At 41.6% G+C, this 24631-nt stretch overlaps 1 protein-coding gene across 1 annotated transcript in view; it reads left to right on the top strand.

Annotated features, from left to right (window-relative positions):
• The window catches only part of LOC118394753 (RNA-binding protein Musashi homolog 2-like), a 413238-nt gene extending 396335 nt beyond the window's left edge, over positions 1-16903 (top strand). Inside the window, exons 13-15 of the mRNA XM_052518448.1 lie at positions 5178-5332; positions 7053-7129; positions 9602-16903. Coding sequence (XP_052374408.1) covers positions 5178-5332; positions 7053-7094 — 197 coding nt within the window. The 3' untranslated portion in view covers positions 7095-7129; positions 9602-16903. The remainder of the gene's footprint in view (positions 1-5177; positions 5333-7052; positions 7130-9601) is intronic.
• Positions 16904-24631: the final 7728 nt, after the last annotated feature.

Genomic DNA, 24631 nt, shown 5'->3' with positions numbered 1-24631 from the left:
CTATAAACAACGTGAGCAGGTCTCATTCCCAACAATAGCGAAGCAGGCATTGTGACGTGGACCAATAAGCTGGGAATAGAACATTCTGAAGGCCAGTTGGTGACACGAGTTGGTGCCTCAATAGAACTAATCTGGGATCTGGGAGGGTGAAAAATGCCCTAAAATAAGGCCTGTTTTTTCGTGATTACTTCAAACTGATGGCAAGCAGCCGGGAAATATGGTCATATTATGAAACTGGGCTCCACGGCAGATGCAATGAACTAGTTTTTATCAGAAAAAAAGCGTTGTTAAATTTTTTTTGTGTCCAGCCTACCCCTGGCGGTTTGCCTGCTATACCCTCATAACACTGCTTTTGGAAATGACTTCAGGATATGTTTAGTTTGATATGTATGTATACATGTCTCTGTCTGCTTACTCACTCCATGTGGAGCTGAGGGAAGGACAGACAGACACCCCGTTCTCATTTCACACAGTTATGGTGACCTAATATACTGTAGTGCCTACAAACATTTAAATGTTTTACATTTTAGTCATTTAGAAGACGCTCCTATCCAGAGCAACTTACAGGAGCAATTAGGGTTAAGTGCCTTGCTCAAGGGCACATCGGCAGATTTGTTCCCCTGGTCAGCTCAGGGATTTGAACCAGCAAACGTTTAGTTACTGGCTCAACGCTCTTAAACGCTAGGCTACCTGTTGCCCAACATTGGCACACAGTACATGTATAAGTGTTACCCATTTTCAGTTCAGTATACAGTTCAGCATACAGTAGTATTGTTGTCAATACTGGTTTTTGTATAAGATATATCAAGGTCAATATTATTTATTCTTATCACACCCTTCAAATATTGAATATATATATCCATCCCTTGCATACCCACATTGCATCTTGTTTGTTGGTACAGTGTATTACTTTTTCACGTGAGGTGATGAACCATAATTGACATAACTGCATGTATTTAGACTGTTTATTTAAGTAAGGGAGAGAAAACTCTGATGAGGAATCTGTCATAAAGAACGAGTGACCATAAATTGAGCTCCCATGGCTTGTATTTAAATGACTTAAATGTTGTATTTGACAAGCGTTCATGAATATCATCATGAATAAGTTGAGCAAAAGTTCTGTGGCAAATTTTTCCTGTTGGCTTGACATCTTTCGAGATAATGTTTTGTTTCTGGAATGTAAGTCTATTTGATGAGCAAAGAAGGAGCAAAGAGTTGCAGAATGCATTGAACAGGTTACTTACTATCATAGCTCATCCACTGACAGTCTGAATGATATGGTCTTTAGAAACACACACCTTACTGTTCTTTTGCTTTCCCAGTTCTTTTGTTGGTACCTTGAAACCCTATTTCCTTTGTAAATCTAGACTGGAGCATTTTATTGCAATGAGATCGGGTTACTCTGACCTTTTTACATCACCAATAGTGTTCTAACCACACAACTGTGCTCCAATTAGAGTAAGTCATGTGTAGTTATTAGTGGGGCTGACAGTGTGTTTCAAATACCATAAATCCTGTTCAACATGGGAACGGCTGGGGGGGATGTGCAATTCAACAAAGTCCACCAATTATGAGAGATCTAGCCTGCTGTATAAACAGAGATAGAGTGGGTAATTGGTTAAAACAGTCTTGTTAGGACTGGGTCACTCTGATAAGAACAGTGCAGCAAGTCAGAGACATTACTTGATATGACTAAGCAGCAGTGTCACTCTGAGAAGTGGTTTATTTCTCCCTCACAAAGAGGTAACTTTGTTATTATTTAATCTGCTAATGTTAGGGGGAGAAGGAATGTTTGATCTGGTGTGTGTGTCTCGTTGTGTGTGTTTTCTACCCCCAAACAGGGATATCCATAGATAGTACTGTGTCTTTTATACACTTAGAGAGCAACACCGTTACACGAACATCTTTCACAATCCAATAATCTATGGTGATCATAGACATGCATCTGTATAGCGTAGCCTACGTAGCTTTGAATGAGAGATTTCATTCTGACATGTATTACAATGTGTGGCAAAAATCCACCTCCGTTCTCATCTAGACTGTCTCCTTTCTTGAGCTGGTTTTAAAAACCCTTATTCTCACGAGTCTTCAGATCCAGAGCATTAATAGACTTCTCTTTCAATGAACATCCGCACCAAGAGAGAGCCTCCGGCAGCAGTGGAAAGACTGATTTAATATTCCTTTATTAATGGGAGTGTCACTGAGCGGCGCTCAGAGAGAAAAATGAGCAGACCACGCCATGGGCTCCCGATTTTTTTATTTAATATATGCTCTTGTTTTTATTTATTTTAATTTGTCTTTTCAACACACTAAATAGACGGTCACCTGGTGCTGAGCTGACTGCAGCAATGGCTCAAGTGGTCTAGACAACAATTAGAGTAATTTAAGCCAACCCCATGGTTCCTCTACTTCCCCTTTTCTTTTTTATTTCCTGCTCTCTCATTTCTTAATTTCCAGTATTATTGGTCTGGGATTTCTCCCTGGCGTTGTGTTCTACTTCAAAAGACTGTCTAGCGCTCTTTGCCTCTCTTGCTTTATAGCCATAGTTTTCCCCACATACACTGTCAAGGTCATCTACACTGAACCAAAATATAAACGCAACATGCAAAGATTTTACTGAGTAACAGTTCATTTAAGGAAATCAGTCAATTAAATAAATTAATTGTGCCCTAATTTATGGATATGACATGACTGGGCACCGGCTCAGTCATGGGTGGGCCTGGGAGGGCATAGGCCCACCTACTTCGGAGCCAGGCCTCAACCCACTGCGGAGCCAGGCCCCCACCCACTGTGGAGCCAGACTCCCACCCACTGCGGAGCCAGGCCCCCACCCACTGCAGAGCCAGACCCCCACCCACTGAGGAGCCACGCCCCAACCCACTGCGGAACCAGGCCCCAACCCACTGCGGAGCCAGGCCCCAACCCACTGCGGAGTCAGGCCCCAACCCACTGCAGAGCCATGCCCCAACCCACTGCGGAGCCAGGCCCCCACCCACTGCGGAGCCAGGCCCCAACCCACTGAGGAGCCAGACCCCAACCCACTGCGGAGCCAGGCCCCAACCCACAGCAGAGCCAGGCCCCCACCCACTGCAGAGCCAGGCCCCCACCCACTGCAGAGCCAGGCCCAGGAAATCCGAATGAGTTTTTCCCCACAAAAAGGCTTTATTACAGACAGAAATATCCCCCCCCGGTTAGACATACTGACAAATTCTCTGAAACGACATTGTAGGTGGTTTATGGTAGAGAAATTAACATTGAATTATCTGTCAACAGCTCTGGTGGACATTCTGCAGTCAGCATGCAAATTGCACACTCCCTCAAAACTTGAGACATCTGTGGCATTTTGTTGTGTGACAAAACTGCACATTTTATTGGCCTTGTATTGTTCCCAGGTGCACCTGTGTAAAGATCATGCTATTTAATCCGCTTCTTGATATGCCACACCTGTCACGTGGATGGATTATCTTGGTGAAGGAGAAATGCTCACTAACGGGGATGTAAACACATTTATGCACAAAATTTGAGAGAAATATGGAACCAACAATTTACATGTTGCGTTTATATTTTTGTTCAGTATAGATTGGCTGTTCAGACTTTTGCCCGTCACACATTAATGCACAAACTCTTCTGTCTCTTTCTTCTCTGTCTCTGGGTGAGCTCTGAGATGCAGAGGGCGGGTAGTGGGCCCCATCTCTTTAATGTGTGCTCTGTCTCTCTCTCTCTCTGTGTGTGTGTGTGTGTGTGTGTGTGTGTGTGTGTGTGTGTGTGTGTGTGTGTGTGTGTGTGTGTGTGTGTGTGTGTGTGTGTGTGTGTGTGTGTGTGTGTGTGTGTGTGTGTGTGTGTGTGTGTGTGTGTGTGTGTGTGTGTGTGTGTGTGTGTGTGTGTGTGTGTGTGTGTGTGTGACTCGTGACTCGTGACTCGATGATGCAGTCTTTTAGCAGGCATTACCCAGGACACCCTGTGTAATTTCCTGGCTGTCAGGCACCAGCTAGGCCTGATACCCCTGACACCAAGGGAAAGATAATCACCATCATATATTTAAAGGAGTAGAGAGAGAGGGCCTCTCCTAGTGACAGGTGTTGATTAGATAGGGGGTGTTGTGCCCAAATCCCCAGAGCAATTTACTGTATGAGAGGGATTCATAAACTGGCAGTCATATTGCTGGCGGACGCAAGACGCAGCGCGAGGGGGAGAGATGTAAAAAAGTGATAAGGGGAGGGACCCGCAAAGAGGCAGCTCACTTTTCCTCTGCCATGTTTTTACATCCTATAGGATCTTGAGATGAGTTCCTTCAGCTGCTGTATAGAGAAATAGCCTTCATATCTTCCCTTCTGCGCTCTTTTATAGTTTGCATGGAATATGAATGCTTAGAGTATGTAAAAGTAGAAAACTTGTCATGCATGAGCATCCTAATGTACATCTTCTTTTAGAACCATGTTCAGTTGGAGCTGGTCAGATAGCTTGTAGAATATGTATCCATTTTCCTTATGTATATGTTTATACAAGGCTCCTCAAACAAACGGCACATTTAAAAAAGGTTCATCAATTTCTGCTTGCGTTACATTCTATTTCAACTGGGAACAAAGCATTGAGCCTAATAAGTGTATACATAAACAATGTACACTCTTCCTTCTTCCTCTCTAATGTTGTCATTTCCTGTTTGACTGTAGTGTATTGAGTTTTGTGCTTTGTGTTTTCCAGCCCAGTATTACTGTGCATGGAAAAGGCTATATGGACACTTCTGACTTGCAAACCAATATTTAATTTCAGAATTGATTAAAATTAGGTTAAAGGGAAAATCCACCCAAAACTATATTTTGGTATTTTGTGTCATCATGATAATGTGTCCGGTGACACTTTGCTTCTTGAATGTCCAACATCTTGAAATCTTGACTCCTGACATGCAAAACATTTTGGGTTTGTATCAAAAGTAGACTAATGAAAAAAATACCAAAATATAGTTTTTGAGTGGATTTTCCCTTTAAGGTAATGGTTTGGTTAAGGTAAGGGTCAAGTTAGTCGTTTTGCAGTTCACCAGTGTCCTTACAGTCTCTCGCACTGTGCATGCCAGGTCTCAGCCTCGTACACAGCTTTTATCCATCTCTGCACACCACCAGTCCTAAATATCTGCGTTGCTCATCCCAATTTTGGCTCCCCCGCTTACCTCCCTTCGTTAGGCACCAACCAGGCCCGGCCCGGAGCCTTCCCTGGCACCAACAGTCCCGGGCCCGTGGCTGACCTCTATGGCACTACAAGCCAGGACTCCGGCGTGGGCAACTACATTAGTGCTGCTAGCCCCCAGCCTGGCTCTGGCTTCGGCCACAGCATTGCTGTAAGTATGGCCTACTCCAGCAACTCGTCCACCTCCTCTAATACTGCCTTCATCTTCTCTGTGCTGTCAACCGTCATCCTTATGCTCAGAACAGGAGAATTCCAGATCTAGCCTTTGAAAGGGTCCTTGTTCAAAGTGCATTATGTAAATCAATTGTAACCCCTTGTGCGTTCAACCACTGTCGTCAGAATATTTTCTCAATGTCCTTTGAAGCCACTGACATTCATTATCCCAGTTGGCTCCTTCAGTCTGGGACCTTTGACGAGGGTATTGATGGATTTTAGCTGACCGTAGAAAAACCACAGAGGCAAACCTGCTCCAACTAAGATGGATGATTAACTTAAGGCCACACAGATAATTAATACAGTTCTCCCTGTTTGAACTCCTGTCCAAAACATGAAGGTGTTCTGAAAACAAAATCAGGCTTTTTGTATGTTTGGCCCATTGAACACCTTGTCTTCCAGTGCGTTCCTACCATGTTAGAGGAATTGCAATGGAACCATGTTGGCACATAAAGCACCACTCTGGAAACAGAGAGGACTTGCATTAGATTAGCTAACTGCTGAACCACCATTTGGAATTTCGAATCGGAATGGAATGTCAACTTCCACTTGACTTTGACAGTTTCAACCTCAAAAAGTGAAATGTAGGTTGACAAATAAGAGCTTGTCTATATTTCAGAAATGACCGGCACGTTGGCACTCAAAATCCCTAGTCCCAAATATTTCATGCTGTTGCTATATATGTCTATCCCAACCTACATAGAATGAAATGGCTCATATTTTTCTCTTCGAGCTCAGTTTTTATCATTTGTCTTATATAGCAAATATGTATTTGTTGGACATTTGTTGTTGAAGTTCAGTTCCACCTACATGTTGTGTTGGGTGACACATTCGCTTTGGAGAACTACTTACATTTACATTTCTTCCACCCTTGATATCATTGCTGAAGTTGTTTTGTGATTCTGCTGGTGATTTCATTAAAACATGTTAGCATGAATATGATTACAATATAGTTCTACTGATCCATGCAGTCTTAACAAAACCTTGTTCACACAATACATACACAGTACAGTTAGACATCTGAAGCTAACAACATTAGTCTCCTGCTTTAGCAAGCATTAGCCCCTTATCATCAAGCAAATGATCCCAATGGCTATAATGGATCCTTATTGGTGGTGAATGCAGAAAACCTTCAAAAATATTTACATGCACCATGTAGAGAACTGCTGTAGGAAGAACTGATGCCAATTACTACTGCTGTCCACTGCTGCAGAATTCAGTTGGTTTTAATCACTGCTTCTTATCAAAGAAAAAATCTATTCTTAGTATGTACCACAGCAGTACCCCAGCGGTAATATGCTCTTCGGTGTCCATGTCCACGACTCGTGGAACTCGTTTAGAAATAGGTTGATTTCATTTATGCTGCCTATAAAGAGAGCTCTGCTCTAGGACACAGACAGGTTGCCAGCACCACAATGTGACTGCCTGAGACCCACCTCTGTGGCCATTTTTCATATTCAAAATGAAAGAACCAAATTGGGACCTAAATGCAGTTCCGATGGCCAAAACGAACCTGACTTGAGGAAATTAATGAGATACATTTACATTTATGCTGGCAGCACATCCTATGACTAAAATATACTCACCATTAATAGGTTTATTTTTTGCCTTTTTCCCTGAAATGCATACTGACACAGGTACTAACTGTACACTTTTAGGGCCCCTTGATTGCAACCGCTTTTACAAATGGATACCATTGAAACCTAACAGGTGGTTGGTTGCCATCTCATTCGAGGTATTATGTCATTTATATAATATTTTATTATTTTTTTCCTATTTTATTTTCATGTTATTTCTGTCTGATTTAGTTCCTCTCCCTCAAAAAACAAGACAACACTTTTTACAGGGTTTCTACACATTGCTTACATTTCTACATTCTTATTTTGTATATTTGTATATGCATATTGAAAACCCTTTAAAAAGTGAATGTCATTTTCCATTGTGACATCATCCTGGGAGTTGCAATGTACATTTCTAACTTGTAACGCCCCGACATTATTTCCCCCAATATTGTCACTTTGTTACTCTGTTTCCAGACGGCTAAGCATGCATTCCGTTAAAATAAATTGTGAAAGTAGTCTGCAAAAGAAAAGTGTACTGGGTTTATGCAAACCTTGCTGCTGCTTTCCTCACTGTTGCTTTCTCTTATGTTGTCAATTTATATAATGTAGCTAGCTGTACACTGGAATTCAGCAATCAACCAAGAGTCATAACCAAGTCAGTCATATCTAGTGCTGTGGGTTGGCATTAGCTATTTAAGCAATAAGGCCGGAGGGGGTGTGCTATATGGCCAATATACCACGGCTGTTCTTAAGCACGATGCAACGCAGAGTACCTGGATACAGCCCTTAGCCTTGGTATATTGGCAATATATCACAAACGTGGCTATTATGAACTGGTTACCAATGTAATTAGAGCAGTAAAAATACATGTTTTGTCATACCTGTGGTATACGGTCTGATATACCACAGCTTTCAGCCAATCAGCATTCAGGGCTCGAACCACCCTGTTTATAATCTGGGAACAGACTCTGGTTTCTTTGCTGTGCTACTGTTCAGTATATGGACACTGGTCTGAGTCTGGAGCGAGGTGAGTGAGGTGGAGCTGGATCTGTGCACTCGTTCAGCTTTGGGTCATTTCCTCCGCTCGAGAACACAGCATCTCTACCCTCACAGCCGCTGTTTATCGAGTAGCTTTATGAAAACAAACTTTCAAACATACTGTAATTGTCTGACTGTGTAGAAGCCATTTAGAAGCCACATCAGCAAGAACGTGTGTGTATAAAGTGTATTTGTGAGCAGTTTGAGTACAGTATGAGAGGGACAAGTGGAGTGTGTGCGTGCTTGCGTGTGTGTACTCTGAGTGTGTCTCTCTACAGGGAGAATCTTTGCCTTAGGGCAGTGTTAGTCACTGCAGCAACCCAGCTGCAACAGTCCTCTACACCACTTCAAGTTTCAGTCTTAGGCACTCTGATTTGTGTGGAGTTAGATCAACCCAGACAGAGACACCCCAGTCCAGCTCTCCTCTGGAGTCTTATTCATAAAACCCTCTGTTGGACAGATGTTTCAGACTGGTGGAAGTGATTGCATGGTGTCACCACTGATCTAGTGACCACTATGAAGCACCCTATGTAGGACCCTATGTACCCCTGTGTAGCCCCCTGTGTAGCCTCCTATGTAGCACCCTGTGTAGCCCCTTGTGTAGCACCCTGTGTAGCCTCCTGTGTAGCCTCCTATGTAGCCCCCTGTGTAGCCTCCTGTGTATCCCCCTGTGTAGCACCCTGTGTAGCACCCTGTGTAGCACCCTGTGTAGCCTCCTGTGTAGCCTCCTGTGTAGCCCCCTGTGTAGCCTCCTGTGTATCCCCCTGTGTAGCCTCCTGTGTAGCCTCCTATGTAACACCATATGTCCTTTCGTGTATTGCTGTGAAATGGAATGATGCGACAGATGTAGTCATCAGTTTCTCTAGTTTTCACCGTATGTATTTTTGTCTGATCACCATGGGTCTGGGAGGCAGTGGGTGTACATTTGTTGTTGAAATGCACTGCTAGTGTATATAAAAGCACAGCACCACACAGCACAGTGGAAGCCATCAGAGAAAGCAACATAGTGAAGTGCAGTTTTCTGTAAAGCTGCTTTTAAAAAAACAAACCCCTCATCTAACTGGTAGCTGGGCGGTACTGCTTGTCTCTGTGCATGCTAGGAGTGATGTCCTGTCCATGCCTGCTGCACCTCTTCCATAAAGCTCTGTGTCGTGTGGTAGCAGGGATACTGCTGGTACCGTATGTTGTGTCTGGGCTGGTGTCTCGCTGCCGTGACCATCCTAGCCTGGAATCCTTTCTTGAAGTGAAGCAGAATAATTGAGTTTGGATTCCAGGCTAGTGCCATCCATCTTTCTGGCAGTGAAAAAGCTCCCATGGGATGTAGCAATCGTTCTGCTCTCTCCACAGCAGAGGCTGGGTTTGAGATGATTCAGTTTGGACCATCTGCTGCTTCAACCAATTCGAACCTCTGTAAAATTGGTTCTACCATCAATCAAATGTTTTAGAATCAAGAGAAATGTAAAATGAGGAGATACAATGGCACAGAATAAATTATTGGCAGTTGAGGGGAAAAGCTGTCAGACATGACATACTGTATCAGTGTTACAGAGAAGGGGGAGCGTTTGGTTTTAACTACTGGCTTTGAATGTCTCCGTTTCCCATTCCAGCAGAGTATTTCAGGAGGCCCGGGGAAGACCGGGCGGAGTTTTTAACTGGCTATGTGAACAGGTGATGCCATCCAAAGCACTACAGCATCAACCCACAGGAGGAGAGTGGAGGCGGCACCACGTGAAGAAGAACTGAAGAAAATGTCAAAATCATCTCAGAAAAAGAAACTACAATCTGCTGTACTATAATCCAAACCTGGTGTTCACATCCATAATATCCAACTGTAACCCAGTAACTTTGTGTAGGATTTTAGTTGTTTTTACCTTTGAATGAATGTTCCTTATTTTAAATCGATTTAGTTTATTTTCTTTCTTTTCGACGTAGTCTTCAAATTAATAAGGAAGATTCATTATATTTTTTACTTAGGATCAAAAATACACAAATATTGGATACTATCTTAAATGAGTAACTATTTATGTAAACCATTTATTTAAAAAAAATAGATTGCTATGTTGCTATGGTTGTTTGTTTTCATCCTTGGTAATGGAAATAATTTCAGGTGTCAGTTTGCACATACAGAGCATTCGGAAAGTATTCAGTCCACTTCACTTTTTGTTACATTACAGCCTTACTCTAAAATGTATTACATTGTTTTTTCCCCTCATCAATCTAAACACGTTACCCCATAATGACAAAGCAAAAACAGGTTTTTAGAAATTTTTGCAAATGTATTACAAATAAAAAACATCTATCACATTTACATAAGTATTCAGAACCTTTACTCAGTACTTTGGTGAAACACCTTTGGTAGCGATTACAACCTCGAGTCTTCTTGGGTATGGCGCAACAAACTTGGGAGTTTCTCCCAATGACACTACAAAATGGGAGTTTCTCCCATGATTCTCTGCAGATCCTCTCAAGCTCTGTCAGGTTGAATGGGGAGTGTTGCTGAACAGCTATTTTCACGTCTGGGCTCTAGCTGGGTGACTCAAGGACATTCAGCGACTTGTCCCGAAGGCTCTACTGCGTTGTCTTGGCTCTGTGCTTAGGGTCGTTGTCTGGTTGGAAGGTGAACCTTCGCCCCAGTCTGAGGTCCTGAGTGTTCTGGAGCAGGTTTTCATGATCACTCTGTACTTTGCTCCATTAATCTTTCCCTCGATTCTGACTAGTCTGTCAGAGCGACCATCAGGTTCCTCTTCACCTCCCTGACCAAGGCCCTTCTCCCCAGATTGCTCAGTTTGGCCAGGCAGCCAGCTCTAGGAAGGGTCTTGTTGGTTCCAAACTTTTTCCATTTAAGAATGATGGAGGCCACTAACCCTTGGAGACCTTCAATCTGTGCCTCGACACAATCCTGTCTCGGTGCTCTATGGACAATTCCTTCAACCTCATGACTTGGTTTTTGCTCTGACATGCACTGTCAACTGTGGTATTTTGGCCCATTCCTCCATGCAGATCTCGTCTAGAGCAGTGATGTTTTGGGGCTGTTGCTGGGCAACACGGACTTTCAACTCCCTCCAAAGATTTTCTATGGGGTTGAGATTTAGAGACTGGCTAGGCCACTCCAGGACCTTGAAATAAATGCTTCTTACGAAGCCACTCCTTCGTTGCCCGGGCGGTGTGTTTGGGATCATTGTCATGCTGAAAGACCTAGCCACGTTTCATCTTCAATGCCCTTGCTGATGGAAGGAGGTTTTCACTCAAAATCTCACGATACATGGCCCCATTCATTATTTCCTTTACACGGATCAGTCGTCCTGGTCCCTTTGCAGAAAAACAGCCCCAAAGCATGATGGTTCCACCCCCATGCTTCACAGTAGGTATGGTGTTCTTTGGATGCAACTCAGCATTCTTTGTCCTCCAAACACGACGAGTTCTATTTTGGTTTCATCTGACCATATGACATTCTCCCAATCTTCTTCTGGATCATCCAAATTCTCTCTAGCAAACTTCAGACGGGCCTGGACATGTACTGACTTAAGCAGGGGGACACATCTGGCACTGCAGGATTTGAGTCCCTGGCGGCATAGTGTGTTACTGATGGTAAGCTTTGTTACTTTGGTCCCAGCTCTCTGCAGGTCATTCACTAGGTCCCCCCCGTGTGGTTCTGGGATTTTTGCTCACCGTTCTTGTGATAATTTTGACTCCACGGGGTGAGATCTTGCATGGAGCCCCAGATCGAGGGAGATCATCAGTGGTCTTGTATGTCTTCCATTTCCTAATAATTGCTCCCACAGTTGATTTCTTCAAACCAAGCTGCTTACCTATTGCAGATTCAGTCTTCCCAGCCTGGTGCAGGTTTACAATTTTGTTTCTGGTGTCCTTTGACAGCTCTTTGCTCTTGGTCATAGTGGGTTTGGAGTGTGACTGTTTGAGGTTGTGGACAGGTGTCTTTTATACTGATAACAAGTTCAAACAGGTGCCATTAATACAGGTAACGAGTGGAGGACAGAGGAGCCTCTTAAAGAAGAAGTTACAGGTCTGTGAGAGCCAGAAGTCTTGCTTGTTTGTAGGTGACCAAATACTTATTTTCCACCATAATTTGCAAATAAATTCATTAAAAATCATACATTGTGATTTTCTGGAGAAAAAAAATTCTAATTTTGTCTGTCATAGTTGAAGTGATGATGAAATTTACAGGCCTCTCTCATCTTTTTAAGTGGGAGAACTTGCACAATTGGTGGCTGACTAAATACTTTTTTGCCCCACTGTATATAGGCAGGTGTGCCTTTCCAAATCATGTCCAATCAATTGAATTCACCACAGGTGGACTCCAATCAAGTTGTAGAAACATCTCAAGGATGATCAATGGAAACAAGATGCACTTGAGTCTCATAGCAAAGTGTCTGAATACTATTGTAAATAAGGTATTTTATTTTTTATACATTTGCAAAAATGTCTAAAAACCTGTTTTTGCTTGGTCATTATGGGGTATTTAATACATTTTAGAATAAGGCTGTTACGTAGCAGCATTTGTAAAAAAAAAAGTCAATGGGTCTGAATACTTTCTGAATGCACTGTACAAGAAAACTGACATGGACTGATGAGGCTTGAAGAAAGGTGGTGTTAATTAAATAAAAAAATAGAGTGTAACTAATAAATCTTCTAGATTTTTTTGTTTCTTTTAATGTTGTTAATTACCTATTTTGGGCAATAAGAGGACTACAATATTTTTACAGTCCTTTTTTACCATTTTTTTTGTTGTCAGGAAAAAATAACCTTTCCTTTTAATACTTAGTGAATTCAGATTTTAAGAAAAAAATATATAGCTGTAAATATTATTCAAGTCACTGCATATAATCGTTTCAGAGAGAACCATATTTTTGTGATGGTTCATCATAAAAGGCTGTACTGTGTAAGAGCGCAACTGTCAAAGACGAGGACATTTAATGCTCTTAAATCGTATCATAATCCATTTGTAGCACAAAATTCCATGATAACCCCATTGAGGACTCGATCCTACAAGAACACTGTTGGCTTGCTCTGTAAATACTGTTGTCTTTCTTACTGTGCTCATGTCATACCAGCATACTGTTGTGTCTTCTACATGGTGAGCTCAAAAGTGCACAGCTTCTAAAAGATGACACAAGGTTAACACTGGACATTGCTACACAATGTCTCTCAAAGAGGACACCGGCTCAACTTCTTCTAGACACTTGCAAGTGAAAGGCTACTTACTGTGTCTGTCACTGAGATTTTTGAAGTCAATACTATATAAAAAAAAGGACTTATTACAAACCCAAAGCACACTTTTACTTTGTATTAGTTTGAAAATACCAGATGTATATCCAGAGACAATTCATACCAATCTGCATGTGTTGATGTTACATTTTGTTGTTATGATTATCTTAATGTTTTGTTTTTCTTATTAATGCTATTTATCCATTTTGAACAGAGCACCTACTTTCAATTTGACAGGCAATATTTCAAGTCAGATACATTTTAAGTCAATTTATTGGATGTTTTCTTGAACTGATTAGGAAGGCAAATATCTATGATTACCTCAGCCCTGTGAGTTTTGTCTTAGAAGAGATTACAAAGTAATTTATTTGAGGCTTAAACAGATTGAAATTATGAATGGATTATGAGAACAAGTTGTTGCACCGTGACAAGGAAGGAAAGTGACCATATTCTATTTGCACATTTCAAGTGTTGGATATTTAAAATGGTCTTGATAAGATGATACATGAAGGATTGTTTTTTAAGAATAACTTTTTATCCCCATTAGAGATTAGACATCTTGGCTGTTGCAATTGGAAAACGTTTTTTCTGCCCAACGGGCATTTATTTTCCTAAAAATGCGAAAGAATCCATACATAATCCATAGATTGGAGCATTTCGACCTAGCCAAGTCACCCTAGTCACCACAGTAATGTCCTGTAGGGACTGGTTTGCTGAGATGGAGAAATGGTTCCTCTATAAAAGTTTCAAATTATATTTGAAGAAAGGATTGGATTAATGTATATGCTGTGCAGATTTTGTTTGTCTCACTTCACTCAACAACCAGGTGAAGCAGAATGCTGGATTCTTTTAAAATAAAATGGGGATTTGTTTAAGTAATAATAAATAAATAAAATAATAAAAAATAAAAAACATGTATATTACCAATTCAAAAAAGATAAAAAAGTATGTTCCCTTGAATGATTTACATTTTTAATCAGAAGGATTTGTATCAATATTTTTGTGGTTGTTAATGATTATATTAATAATAATTATTATACTAACAATATTAGAATGTACTGTACATCCATCCGGTTCTTTCTCCATCCCCTGTCACCTTATACAGTAATCTTATGTTGATCATCAATGTATTTCAGTAATATGTGAAAAAAGTCAACTGCAAATGACCTTGTAAGAGTGCCGTCTTTGATGCCAGTGTAGTGGTTTATACACTTATTTGTTGATCTCTCTTTCCTCCTCTCCGTCTCTCCCAATGTCTCACTCTCTCTGTCTCCCTCTTCTAGTATTAGTGGTAGGTGTTATGTAGTTAAGATGTAGATGTAGCTATTAGGAGATGTAGGACCAGTAAGGATAGAGCTTTCTCTTCTTAATTACCATATTTTTAAAAAGAAAAGCTGACATTAGTTTCAACATCATTTGTCTATTTATTTTCAGTTGTACTGATCTCACATGGTTTCAACTAACCAAAGCAATCATTGAAGACATTTAAATCAAAAATTGCTGTAAGACCGAATCGTAAACAAGGCATTGATTGGATCCCCACCCTTGAATGTTTAAAAAAAATGGGTGTGCCATACTACCTTAAAAGCTAATACTAGATATGCAAAACCGTTTTATTTGTCATTATTTCACAAGAGGGACACAAGCTATAATTATGATTGAGCATAATGGATTTTATCACATAACAGATTAATGATAATAATGGGCATAATAACAATAACTATTATAGATATAATTAATCTAAACTCATTTTGATGTTTGTACTCTTAATCTCTTATATCCCAGTGGCCCCTGGCACTACTATTTTTGGATACAGTTTATTTTATTTTCGGTGTCTACTTAATTAATTATTAATTCATATGAATTCATACTTTAGTTTGAGTTCATTATCAACGTTTGAGAATGTAGTGAATTATTTTTGTACTCTTGAACCATTGGAAGCAGATTTTTACTTTAATCAAAGCCTGGGTATCATTTACATTGTAGATTCATTCATACTCCTGCTCTCACGTGCTTAGTCTTCATTTAAAGTATTCTCATTCAAATGGCAGCCTGCTTGTTAGTATAGACATTTGCACTGTGCAATAACTTAATCTTTAAGACCCTCCTGCTAAAGGAAAACAAGACAGTGCAAAAGCTATTGATGAGTTGTTATATGAAGGGCTTATTGAAATGATACCTATAGGACATATTTAATTTAAGCTATTCATAGAACCACAGAGAGTTGAGGTAGGATAGGATGTATGCATTGTTCTCATGAAGACTGAGCCAAAATTTCGAAACCTGTTGGTAAACGTGACATTTATGCAGCAGAATGTACCCACCGAGAGCAAGTGTAAAGCTCTGTGATACATTGCAAGAAGCTATCTCTGTTTTAAATGTCCCTCTACCAATATCACTATACCTGATTTACCATTTGATTAGAGTAAAAGTTGGCTGGCTGTCCATTCAAAATAGTTGATACCATCTCTATTAGTTAATAAAAGATTTCAAATAGATTTCACAGCTTGGACTTTAAGGTAGCATGGCTCTGTAGATGCTATACTTTCCCTTCACATGGACAGCAGTTTACAGCTGATGAATGTTGCACATCTTGCTAGACTACTTAATCATTGGATAATTGTTGGTAAAAAAAAAACTAAACTAAAAATATACATATATAAAAAAGACCTGGAAGGTGTTGGATGATATATTGGGAGCGTACTACCGTAACCATTTAAAGTTGAATCTTGAGGCAAGTGCTAGGCAATGGCCAAACAAACATCCCATCACTGAATTAACAGACACACAACGCACACGTACCTACTGTAATAACAGGCATATAATGTTAGTTAAGGATATATTATTGTGTATGTCTATTTGTTGAGGCTGAACCCTAATTTCAGATGAAATTAACTCCCCGCTGTCTGAAATGTAGGCAACACTGTTTGTATTATGTTTGTGTCACACTTAACATTATTATTATGTTTTCCCATGATGCAACACGGTTGGACTGTAAAACGTGGGCTTTAGAAGCTGTGACTGATACTTTCGGGTAAAGCATAAAATACAATTATTTCAAATGGGGAATTGTCGGTTAGTGAGTAGCATGGCATGGGCCACTGCTAGAGCAGTGTGTGTGTGTGTGTGTGTGTGTGTGTGTGTGTGTGTGTGTGTGTGTGTGTGTGTGTGTGTGTGTGTGTGTGTGTGTGTGTGTGTGTGTGTGTGTGTGTGTGTGTGTGTGTGTGTGTGTGTGTGTGTAAAGGGGTTGAGGGAAGCGGTACAGTCATTAAAAGTCCTGTGCATCTCTGTGGACATTTGTCTTACTGTACATTTGACCTGACCTTAGCTTTTCTTCTCTCATGCTCCCTCTTGGGTTCAACCTCTGATTGCCTTGCCCTTTCCTAACACTTGCCCATGTTTTAATGTTAACAGACTTTTTACCGCGAGAGCTGACTGATAGGACTGACGTCTGAAAGCATCTTTCAGGTCTTCTTGTATGGCTTGCTCAAGCCCTGTTGTAAAATATAATAAAGTGGATGGGGGTCTCTCACATCTCAGATGTGGAAAGTATAATTTTATATTTGTATTTTCAAATAATTATAATAATAAAACATGTTTGTGAAAGGTTTCCATGCTCTACTGTGGTGCAGAAATCGATGTGTTTGTCTGGAAAAAATGTAAATAAACTGTTTTGAACCATTTCACTCATTGTTTTTATTTTAAATGGAATATTGTTTAAAGTTGAATTGGTGTGGGATTAAACCTTTTGAGTTATTTGAAAAAGAATGTATGCCAGAAGATGCAACAAAATAAAAATGCACAAAGTTGAATATAATGGCCTATAGTGTGTGTATTTTTATTCTGTGGTACACTTCCATTCCCATCCCGAAAAGTCAGAGATGTTCACGGAAGAAATTATAAAATAAAATAATTCATTTTTTAAAATGTTTTTTTTATCACATACTATTTTAATCATCATGTATTCTCTATACATATATTACCATTCTAAGGAAATTATGAAGTTACCATTACCAGATAGTGATAATATAATAATAATAATAATATATGCCATTTAGCAGACGCTTTTATCCAAAGCGACTTACAGTCATGTGTGCATACATTCTACGTATGGGTGGTCCCGGGAATCGAACCCACTACCCTGGCGTTACAAGCGCCATGCTCTACCAACTGAGCTACAGAAGGACCACATGATCATACTGTATGTTAAAATATGCAACAAAATGACTAAAAGTATGCTCGTCGAACATCTCATTCCAAAATCAGGGGCATTAATATGGAGTTGGTCCCACCTTTGCTGCTATAACAACTTCCACTCTTCTGGGAAGGCTTTCCACTAGATGTTGGAACATTGATGCGGGGACTTGCATTCATTTAGCCACAAGAGCATTAGTGAGGTCCGGCACTGATGTTGGGCGATAAGGCCTGGCTCGCAGTCGGCGTTCCAATTCATCCCAAAGGTGTTTCGATGGGGTTAAAGTCAGGGCTCCGTGCAGGCCAGTCAAGTTCTTCTACACCAATCTCGACAAACCATTTCTGTATGGACCTCACTTTGTTCACGGGGGCATTGCCATGCTGAAACAGGAAAGGGCTTTCGCCAAACTGTTGCCACAAAGTTGGAATCGTCTAGAATGTCGTTGTATGCTGTGGTGTTAAGATTTCCCTTCCCTTGAACTAAGGGGCCTTGCCTGAACCATGAAAAACAGCCCCAGACCATTATTCCTCCTCCACCAAACTTTACAGTTGGCACTATGCTTTGGGGCAGGTAGTGTTCTCCTGGCATCCGCCAAACCCACATTCATCTGTCAGACTGCCAGATGGTGAAGCGTGATTCATCACTACAGAGAACACGTTTCCACAGCTCCAGAGTTCAGTGGCAGCGAGCTTTACACCACTCCAGCCAACACGCGGCTGTTCGGCCATGGAAACCCATTTCATGAAGCTCCCGACGAACAATTGCTGACGTTGCTTCCAGAGGCAGTTTGGAACCGAAGACAGACGATTTTTACGCACTTCCGCACTTGCCAGTCTCGTTCTGTGTGCTTGTGTGGCCTACCACTTCGCGGCTGAGCTGTTGTTGCTCCTTGACGTTTCCACTTCACTATAATAGCACTTACAGTGGACAGCGGGAGCTCTAGCAGGGCAGCTCTAGCAGGGCAGAAATTTGACGAACTGACTTGTTGGAAAGGTGGCATCCTATGACGGTGCCACGTTGAAAGTCACTGAGCTCTTCAGTAAGGCCATTCTACCTCCAATGTTTGTCTGTGGACATCGCATGGCTGTGTGCTCGATTCTATACACCTGTTAGCAACGGGTATGGGTGAAATAACCAAATCCACTCATTTGAAGTCGTGTCCTACTTTTGTATATATAGTGTCCATAAATGGACATATGTCTGAAACCGATAGAGTTGTTATGAAACAACTGTTTGCAGTAAAGGTGTAAAATAACATACTGTACGTACTTGTACACACCTGACTCTATAGACTGTGGAGTCGAATTCCATGTAATGACACAAATCTTGAGGCACTATCAGGTAAGGGAATTAAGTCAGGCGACACTTCAAATGTTTTTTCCTCAAGTTTTATTTCAAGATATGAGCTTGAGACTTCTGTTATGGATACAATCATGAAGAGGAGAGGGATGGGCTACAGAAATAAATCAATAAATACCTCAAGTCATTGGAACCTATCTGCGGTTTGTTGGCCCTCTCATTTATCAAAACATTTCACATCATCTGTTATTGTCATTTTCTCAGGGAAACACATTTGTCTGTATGTGGATTGAGCTCAAAATGTCTGTCACTACCTTGCCTGACTGTCTGTCTGTGAAACACACAGCTAAGTCCACCAATGTCCTACCACAAGACTCAAACTCACAACTTCAAAGGTGAGTTCACAAAATGTCTGGGGAGTGGGTGCAACACATCCAGAATGGATCTCTGAGTGATACCCATCACACACAAGGAGAGTGTTTCTGTCCTCACAGGGCTTAATCAGGAACTGTTTTACCTGAAAATATAAAAAGCAATGTGTGCTGCCAGCGGAAATGTGTCATTTTTAATTTGAGCCGCTGTCCCATTTTCAAATGTGAAATTGCTTCAGAGGTGTGACAGCTATTATAAATGTCTGGAAATTCATCTTCCTCCCTCTCTTCATAGCTCAGACACTCACTCGCCCTCGTCTCTTGGCCAGGGGGAGCACTTCACGCACACACAATCGCTCTTTCTCTTTTACACACACACTCCACCGTCACGCCACCTGTCCTCCCACGCTGAACTGCAGAACTCTTACACAGACTCATGACTCACAGGGCAGGCTGGCTACCAGAAGAACAATATTCTGAGGTACAGGAGTTGGAGTTCCAGCCCTGCAGGAAAGAAGACCACTTACATTGGTGGTCACTCATGTTGGCAGGGATAATGGGCTGTGGTTTACACTTTAATCATCCAGACAAATAAAAACTATAAAGTATGATTTGAGTCTGTCCTATCATTTTTGTCCTTTCCAGCTTTTTGTCCATTCCAGCACTGTTCCAGCAACTATGGTGGATTTCTAACCAAGTCAATCAAGTACGGCTCAGTTTGCATTAGTAGTGTGGAAAGTATAGGTAATGTTCGTTTGATTACCTCCCCCCTAAAAAATGACTGTGTGCCAAAATGAGGTTCACTGTAGACCTGGACCTTTGATTCAGAGCGTTGAGCATCCAAACTCTGACACGGGGCATCAACTGACGGAGGAGAGCCAATTAAAATGTTTGAAAAATGACTGCAGGTGTCGAGGGTTGTCTCCTGAGGACTCATTTGGTGAGCCCAGAGCTCTCTGGTGTACACTTAAGACTCAACTTTTCCAGGTCTAGAGGTCTGCAGTTGTGTTTGTGTATGTGTATGAAAGCTGAAATCACTCCAGTCCTCTGGTTCTTTCTTCCTAAGGCTAAGCTGCCTCTATGATGAACAGTTGGCCTGCTTCGTCTGACACACCTTGGCTCTCATAATTGGTGAGTTTCAACACTGATATCCTCCTAAATACTACTCTTTAAAGGGATTGTTTACCCAAATTACAAAATTACATTGGTTTCCTTACCTTATAAACAGTCTATGGACAAGGTATGCCAGCAATCCATGCTTTGGTTTAATTTCCCTGGCACTTGCTCATGTGGCACAAATCCCATTTATGTCTTGTTACCTACAGTGCATTCGGAAAGTATTCAGACCCTTTGACTTTTTGCAAATGTATAAAATAAAAAAAAATGTCTCTAATCAATCTACACACAGGTGTAAAAACAGGTTTTTAGTAATGTTTGCTAATTTTTCTTCTCTACAGATCCTCTCAAGCTCTGTCAGGTTGGATGGTGAGCTTCGCTGCACAACTATTTTCAGGTCTCTCCAGAGATGATCTATCGGGTTCATTCAGAGACTTGTCCTGAAGCCATTTCTGCATTGTCTTGGCTCTGCGCTCAGGGTCGTTGTCCTGTTGGAAGGTGAACCTTTGCCCAAGTCTGAGGTCCTGAGTGCTGCGGAGCAGGTTTTCATGAAGGATCTCTCTGTACTTTGCTCCGTTTATCATTGTTTTGATCCTGACTAGTCTCTAAGTCCCTGCCCGCTCAAAACCATCCCCACAGCATGAATCTACCACCATGCTTCACCATAGGGATAGTGCCAGGTTTCCTCCAGATGTGACGCTTGGCATTCAGGCCAAAGAGATCAATCTTGGTTTCATCAGACAAGAGAATCTTGTTTCTCAAGGTCTGAGAGTCTTTTAGGTGCCTTTTGGCAAACTCCTAGCGGGCTGTCATGTGCCTTTTACTGATGGGTGGCTTCTGTCTGGCCACTCTACCATAAAGGCCTGATTGGTGGAGTGCTGCAGAGATGGTTGTCCTTCTGGAAAGTTCTCCCATCTCCACAGAGGGACTCTGGAGCTCTGTCAGTGACCACCGGGTTCTTGGTCACCTCCATGACCAAGGCCCTTCTCCTCCGATTGCTCAGTTTGTCCGGGCGGCCAGCTTTAGGAAGAGTCTTGGTGGTTCCAAACTTCTTCCAATTAAGAATGATAGAGGTCACTGTGTTCTTTGGGACCTTCAATGCTGCAGACATTTTTTGGTACCCTTCTCCAGATCTGTGCCTCGACACAATCCTGTCTTGGAGCTCTATGGACAATTCCTTCAACCTCATAGCTTGGTTTTTGCTCTGACATGCACTGTCAACTGTGGAACCTTAGACAGGTGTGTGCCTTTCCAAATCATGTCCAATCAATTTAATTTACCACGGGCAGACTCCAATCAAGTTGTAGAAACATCTCAAAGATGATCAATGGAAACAGGATTCACCTGAGCTCAATTTCGAGTGTCATAGCAAAGAGTCTGAATAATTATGTAAATACGTTTATTTTTATACATTTGCAAACATTTCTAAAAACCTGTTTTTGCTTCGTTGTTATGGGGTATTGTGTGTAGATTAATGAGGAATCAATTTTATTGAATCAATTTTAGAATAAGGCTGTAACGTAACAAAATGCACTGTATATTATCATGTTTTGCGCATGATGTTCAAACCATTTATGTGACTTGAGCTTCACAATCAATTTGAGACTTTCGGATGATTTGGACATGATGTGCGAAAAATGCTAATATCGGTGCCATGACTTGAATGGAATTTGTGCCACAAATGCCAAAATGTTAGCATTTGTAAACAGTGGCAGTGAAATAAAACCAAGGCACGGATTTCTGTTACACCTTGTCCATAGACTACTTACAGTGTAAGGAACCCAAATTGTTACTTTGTATTTTGGGTGAACTCTCTCTTTGAGTACGCATTTTACCTAGCTTAAACCTTTGTTGTCTCTGCTTCTTGACAGGTCTGCATTGGAAGGAGCGGCTCTGAAGTGATTTTGTAGTGCACTTTGCCATAAAGTATTAGGACTCGATTCAATCTGTATCGCCAAAGTTTAGCGCTATAGCGCACCTGAAAGGTAATTTCAGATTGAGCCGATTTATGCAGCGTTTACCATGAATGCATTCTCTGCGAACGTGGGAACATTGCCTTTAAATTAGCCAAAATTTTGGTGATACTTATTGAATCGAGCGCTTAGAGAATCACCCCAACCTTAAATCTATGAAATCCTTATAAATAATTTCATCAACCCCTCCTCGTAGCATAGCACCCCTCTGCTAAACCTTCATCACTTGATTGGAGGTTTTCTGCGACCGAGGCAGACCTTTCCCTGAGGCCACTCATGTTGCTCCTCACCAATTACATTTCATTTGTCACTGAAGCAACTTCACTGTCAGATGTCGCTCTGCACTGAGCAGCATTTAACTTTGAGCTGCAAGGCAGGTATTCCAATCATCTCTCCCGGGCTCGAACACTCCAATCAACTCCTCGTTAGCACCTGACACTACCTGGCATTAACAAAGCACTCTAATTAGGCCCCAATCAGCCAGCGCCGGAGCACTCCAAAACACTGAGCCTTTAACCACAAGTGGGTTGTATCATTTCAAATGACATAGCTTACACACTTTTCAATGATGAGCCTACTATTTTATGGTACCCACAGCTCAGTCATGCTGGGATACAAGGTGGTGAATTAAACCACTTGTCCTTCTATTTCGGGGTCCAACTGAGCCATTTTACCTGCTGCTGACAAATCTGTGGTTATTGAAACATTTCGAGCTAAGTGATCTTTAAATATTCATTATCTGTCTATTAGTTCTAACGGTTTGAATTTGGTTTTCAGTCCCAACTTGTATGAAGCCATTTCTGTGGGCAGATGTGAGTTTTGTAATCAAGAGCAATTTTGACTTATGATATTCTGCAAAATATAGCTAGGCTAATAAATGTCATATTGCAAGACAAGCATACCTTATAGTGGTAATCAGCAATTGAAACAATAACAAAGTGTTCTCCCCACACTTGTTTTGGTAAAAAAGCTGAGGAATCGGGCTGGGGAAATGTGATCACTCTCAAATGCACAGACAGAATGCAGGACTGACCATCGATAATATCAAAATATTTTATATTATACACTGCTCAAAAAAATAAAGGGAACACTTAAACAACACAATGTAACTCCAAGTCAATCACACTTCTGTGAAATCAAACTGTCCACTTAGGAAGCAACACTGATTGGCAATACATTTCACATGCTGTTGTGCAAATGGAATAGACAACAGGTGGAAATTATAGGCAATTAGCAAGACACCCCCAATAAAAGAGTGGTTCTGCAGGTGGTGACAGACCACTTCTCAGTTCCTATGCTTCCTGGCTGATGTTTTGGTCACTTTTGAATGCTGGCGGTGCTTTCACTCTAGTGGTAGCATGAGACGGAGTCTACAACCCACACAAGTGGCTCAGGTAGTGCAGCTCATCCAGGATGGCACATCAATGCGAGCTGTGGCAAGAAGGTTTGCTGTGTCTGTCAGCGTAGTGTCCAGAGCATGGAGGCGGTACCAGGAGACAGGCCAGTACATCAGGAGACGTGGAGGAGGCCGTAGGAGGGCAACAACCCAGCAGCAGGACCGCTATCTCCGCCTTTGTGCAAGGAGGAGCAGGAGGAGCGCTGCCAGAGCCCTGCAAAATTACCTCCAGCAGGCCACAAATGTGCATGTGTCTGCTCAAACGGTCAGAAACAGACTCCATGAGGGTGGTATGAGGGGCCCGACGTCCACATGTGGGGGTTGTGCTTACAGCTCAACACCGTGCAGGACGTTTGGCATTTGCCAGAGAACACCAAGATTGGCAAATTCGCCACTGGCTATGGACTGGCCCGCCCGTTCCCCAGACCTGAATCCAATTGAGCACATCTGGGACATCATGTCTTGCTCCATCCACCACAGACTGTCCAGGAGTTGGTGGATGCTTTAGTCCAGGTCTGGGAGGAGATCCCTCAGGAGACCATCCGCCACCTCATCATGAGCATGCCCAGGCGTTGTAGGGAGGTCATACAGGCACGTGGAGGCCACACACACTACTGAGCCTCATTTTGGCTTGTTTTAAGGACATTACATCAAAGTTGGATCAGCCTGTAGTGTGGTTTTCCACTTTAGTTTCGAGTGTGACTCCAAATCCAGACCTCCATGGGTTGATACATTTGATTTCCATTGATCATTTTTGTGTGATTTTGTTGTCAGCACATTCAACTCTGTAAAGAAAAAAGTATTTAATAAGAATATTTCATTCATTCAGATCTAGGATGTGTTATTTTAGTGTTCCCTTTGTTTTTTTGAGCAGTGTATTTTGGGTTCTGATTGGGTACGACAGTTGAACTACGCTCATGAGGCCTTAATAAGTTCTTCAAGACTCAATGGGTACATATCATTCTTTAAATTAAATAAATAAAAAATAGCAACTGCAGATTGCCCCTTTAAGGATAGCATGTATAAAGAGTTAATAATTGATTAACAAACAAAAAAAATAA

Source organism: Oncorhynchus keta, chromosome 1 (assembly GCF_023373465.1).
Source record: "Oncorhynchus keta strain PuntledgeMale-10-30-2019 chromosome 1, Oket_V2, whole genome shotgun sequence".
Classification (NCBI taxonomy): Eukaryota; Metazoa; Chordata; class Actinopteri; order Salmoniformes; family Salmonidae; genus Oncorhynchus; species Oncorhynchus keta.
This window is presented reverse-complemented; position numbering and strand designations above follow the sequence as displayed.